Here is a 3,247-nt window from a genome sequence, read left to right on the forward strand (position 1 = left end):
AATTTATTTACCTTTATCTTATTTTGCATTTTTACTTATCTTTTATATCTATTACTATCAGATCTAATCTTTGCAAGTAACCATGAAGGGATTGGCAACCCCTCTATCGCGTTGGATGCAAATATTTGTTTGTTTGTATAGGTGCAATCATTGATGACTTGTGTGTTCTTTCTATTGGATTGATACCTTGGTTCTCAACTGAGCAAAATGCTTATCTCCACTTTGCTGCATCACCCTTTTCTCTTTAAGAAAAAAACCAACGCAAGTTTAAGAAGTAACATACTTGGTTTCCATATGTTTTAAACCATAACTCGAAATCTAACATATTATATATGAAAATCTCCCAGAAAAATGTGTAGATTCCAAATATGTCATTATCTTGCATGCTAATCATTTTTAAAATTATGTTTAAGGTGCAACCATAATTAATAGTTTAATACCTTATTTATATGGGGTATTTTGGAAATATCTATTATATATGATTCCTATCCATTTAAATGGACTAAATATGATAGGTTGATGCTCTCACAAAAGCTATTATTGGCACTATAGAGGATGTTGATTTCAACCAGATACTATATGCTAAAGGTTACAATATGTACATAATCATCACCTCTATATCACACAGTGCACAAAAATCATCCTCTATAAGATGATGTACACGAAATTGTTGATACAAGCTTTATATAAAAAAATTCATATTGTTTGAAATTTTGCCCATAATTTATTTTTTAAGAATATCGATGTTGATATACAACCTTGAACATTTGGTATGCACGTCCTTACAGATTGATTGTTTTCGGTGGAGTTGTCTAATATGTTTGCAACTAAATTAAGTATTGACTTGGATTTCAGTTGCAAACACATATATCAAGAAGACAAAAAAAATGCTCTTATGTACATGTTATCATTGTATATTAAAATATACTTGCTATTTTCATTATAATGCAATATTTATTGGGCATCACTGACTGCAAAGACGTAAACATATACCGGCAACTAGGTAGATATTTATGTTGTATAATGAACTAGAAACACCTTGAGTATACTTCAAAAATCATTCTACCTTTATGCTTTTGCACAACACACTTATTATGTTGCTTGTTGTGTCTTGTGTGGCATCATGAAAGATTTCAAAAGATTTGCTGATGTCGTCGAGTGTGTGTGCAAGGGGTGATTTTTTTTATTTTGTTGCAACAAGCCACCGTTCATCGCTGGAGAGGGGATATCGGGGGAGAGGGGAAATCTTGTCACCGTTCATTCCCTCGTCTTCTCGAGTTCATCCGCCGAAATCCTCGCTTCCCAGGGGATTATGGAGGGCTAAGGTTCAGAATCCACCGGGGCAACCAAACTTGGATTGGGAGGACGGCCAGGGATGTCGGGGCCCGTCGACCGGTCCGGGAGGCCCGGTGAGTGCCGAGCGTTGCTTCCTTGAACTGCTTGCCCTTCGTGTTTTCTCCTTGGCGCTGCCCTTTCTTCGTGACGTTCTCGCGCATCGTTTCGCTACCGTTATTTGCCAGTGCTTGCACGAGGGATTATGGATTGGCTGCTTCCGTGGAGTTGAACAATTACTGTAGATGATTCCTCAAAAAAGTAATTACAGTTGATAACAAGATAATCTCTATAACCGAGATTTTGCTCTTGGATTCAGGGCGCTGTGATTCTTTGGCTATACGTCCCATGCCCTTCTTCCGGGGGAAAGTGTCCAATAACAGTAGTATAGGAAATACCAAATTACTACTCCCTCGATCATAATAAGTGTAGCAGTTAGAACTAACCTTAGTTCAAAGCTACGACACTTATTTTGGATCCGAGGGAGTTCTTTTTTTGCGAGGAATACAAAATTACTACTCCCTCCGTTACAGAGGGAGTACTAATTATGATTAGTTGATTGTGTATCTTGATGAAATTTCAATAATGTGATACTCCCTCCATTCCTAAATATAAGTCTTTTTAGAGATTCTAATATGGACTACACACGAAGCAAAATGAGTGAATCTGCACTCTAAAATATGTCTTTATACATTTGTATGTAGTCCATATTGAAATCTCTAGAAAGACTTATATATAGGAACAGAGGGAGTAGTAATTAATTCACTGTGAAGAATTACTAAGTGCTCAGTTCACTTATTGCCTACTCCTTGTCGATACTATTACTATGACAATAATTGCCAATTTCTTATTCAGTCAGAGAAGGAATGCTAAGATAATATTTGCAGGTGCAGGTTTTGAGGGCTTCACTCATGATGATGAGAAGGAGGAGAGCAAATCCGATGAAGATAACTCAGAAGGTGACAACAAGGCCAAAAAGGGGTCCTTGAAGAAAAGAGCGATTAGTGCCGGAAATAAATTTAGGCGTTCCTTGAGGAGGAAGAGCAAAAAGAAGAGCGGCAATCTAGCCTCAATAGAGGATATAAGGGATGTGCAAGAGCTGGAAACTGTTGAAAGATTCCGCCGATGCTTGCTTGATGGGGGCTTGTTGCCAGAACGTCATGACGATTATCACACGATGTTAAGGTACCACATCTGCTGGTCTGAACGAATATTTGGGTTTCTTCTTTGGTAGATTACCTTCATTTCCAGCAAAAAAATCGCAAATAACATGTTGATTATATATTTTAGTGTCAATTTCACCAAATTATACAGGTTTAGTGTACAGGCTGTCACAAAACTACATACAATACACGTTTAGTGTACAGGCTGTCACTAAACTACATACATCAGTAAGCTACATTTTTTTGAGAAGTTGCATAAAAAAACTACAAATTTAGGTTTTTTAAGTCCCATGATTTGTGAAAATGCATCACTACATCTGGTTCTGGGTTACAACTAGGGCATGTTTGGTTACCTGCATCATTTTGGCCTCTTTGCATGTGTGGCCCGGTTTGGCATGCCTGAGCTAATGCAGGCTTAAAACCATGTTCTGGTCCTAGTTTGGTTGCCCACAAAACCCCAGCCTGCATTAGAGGCAAACCACTAGCACGCCGTTTGGTTGCAAGCATGCGGTACCTAGATGCAACGTGCTGTTGTTTGGTTACGTTCAAGACATGCGGTGTGGTAACCTCTTGTTCGAGTGGTGAGGTTACCAGCGCGCGCACACACACACACAGACAGAGCATAGCAATTTGAACAAGCATTCACACTACATTAACAAGCATAGTCATAATAACGACGACAGAGTCATAACAGATTATGGCTGACAGACTAACGAAAACACATTAAACTTCTTGGATCAAGGCAAGTGCTT

General features: G+C 38.3%; 1 protein-coding gene across 5 annotated transcripts in view; it reads left to right on the forward strand.

Annotated features, from left to right (window-relative positions):
• The first annotated feature begins 1,229 nt into the window (after window positions 1-1,229).
• Window positions 1,230-3,247, forward strand: part of LOC119276627 (phosphatidylinositol/phosphatidylcholine transfer protein SFH8-like) — a 7,544-nt gene continuing 5,526 nt past the window's right edge. The window contains exons 1-2 of one of the 5 annotated variants that reach the window (XM_037557756.1): window positions 1,230-1,409; window positions 2,220-2,517. In XM_037557756.1, the coding sequence (XP_037413653.1) occupies window positions 1,376-1,409; window positions 2,220-2,517 (332 nt within the window). In that variant the 5' untranslated portion in view covers window positions 1,230-1,375. The remainder of the gene's footprint in view (window positions 1,410-2,219; window positions 2,518-3,247) is intronic. The other 4 variants (XM_037557752.1, XM_037557753.1, XM_037557754.1 and 1 more) reach the window with 4 other exon arrangements.

The sequence above is a fragment of the Triticum dicoccoides genome, chromosome 3B (assembly GCF_002162155.2).
Source record: "Triticum dicoccoides isolate Atlit2015 ecotype Zavitan chromosome 3B, WEW_v2.0, whole genome shotgun sequence".
Taxonomy (NCBI): Eukaryota; Viridiplantae; Streptophyta; class Magnoliopsida; order Poales; family Poaceae; genus Triticum; species Triticum dicoccoides.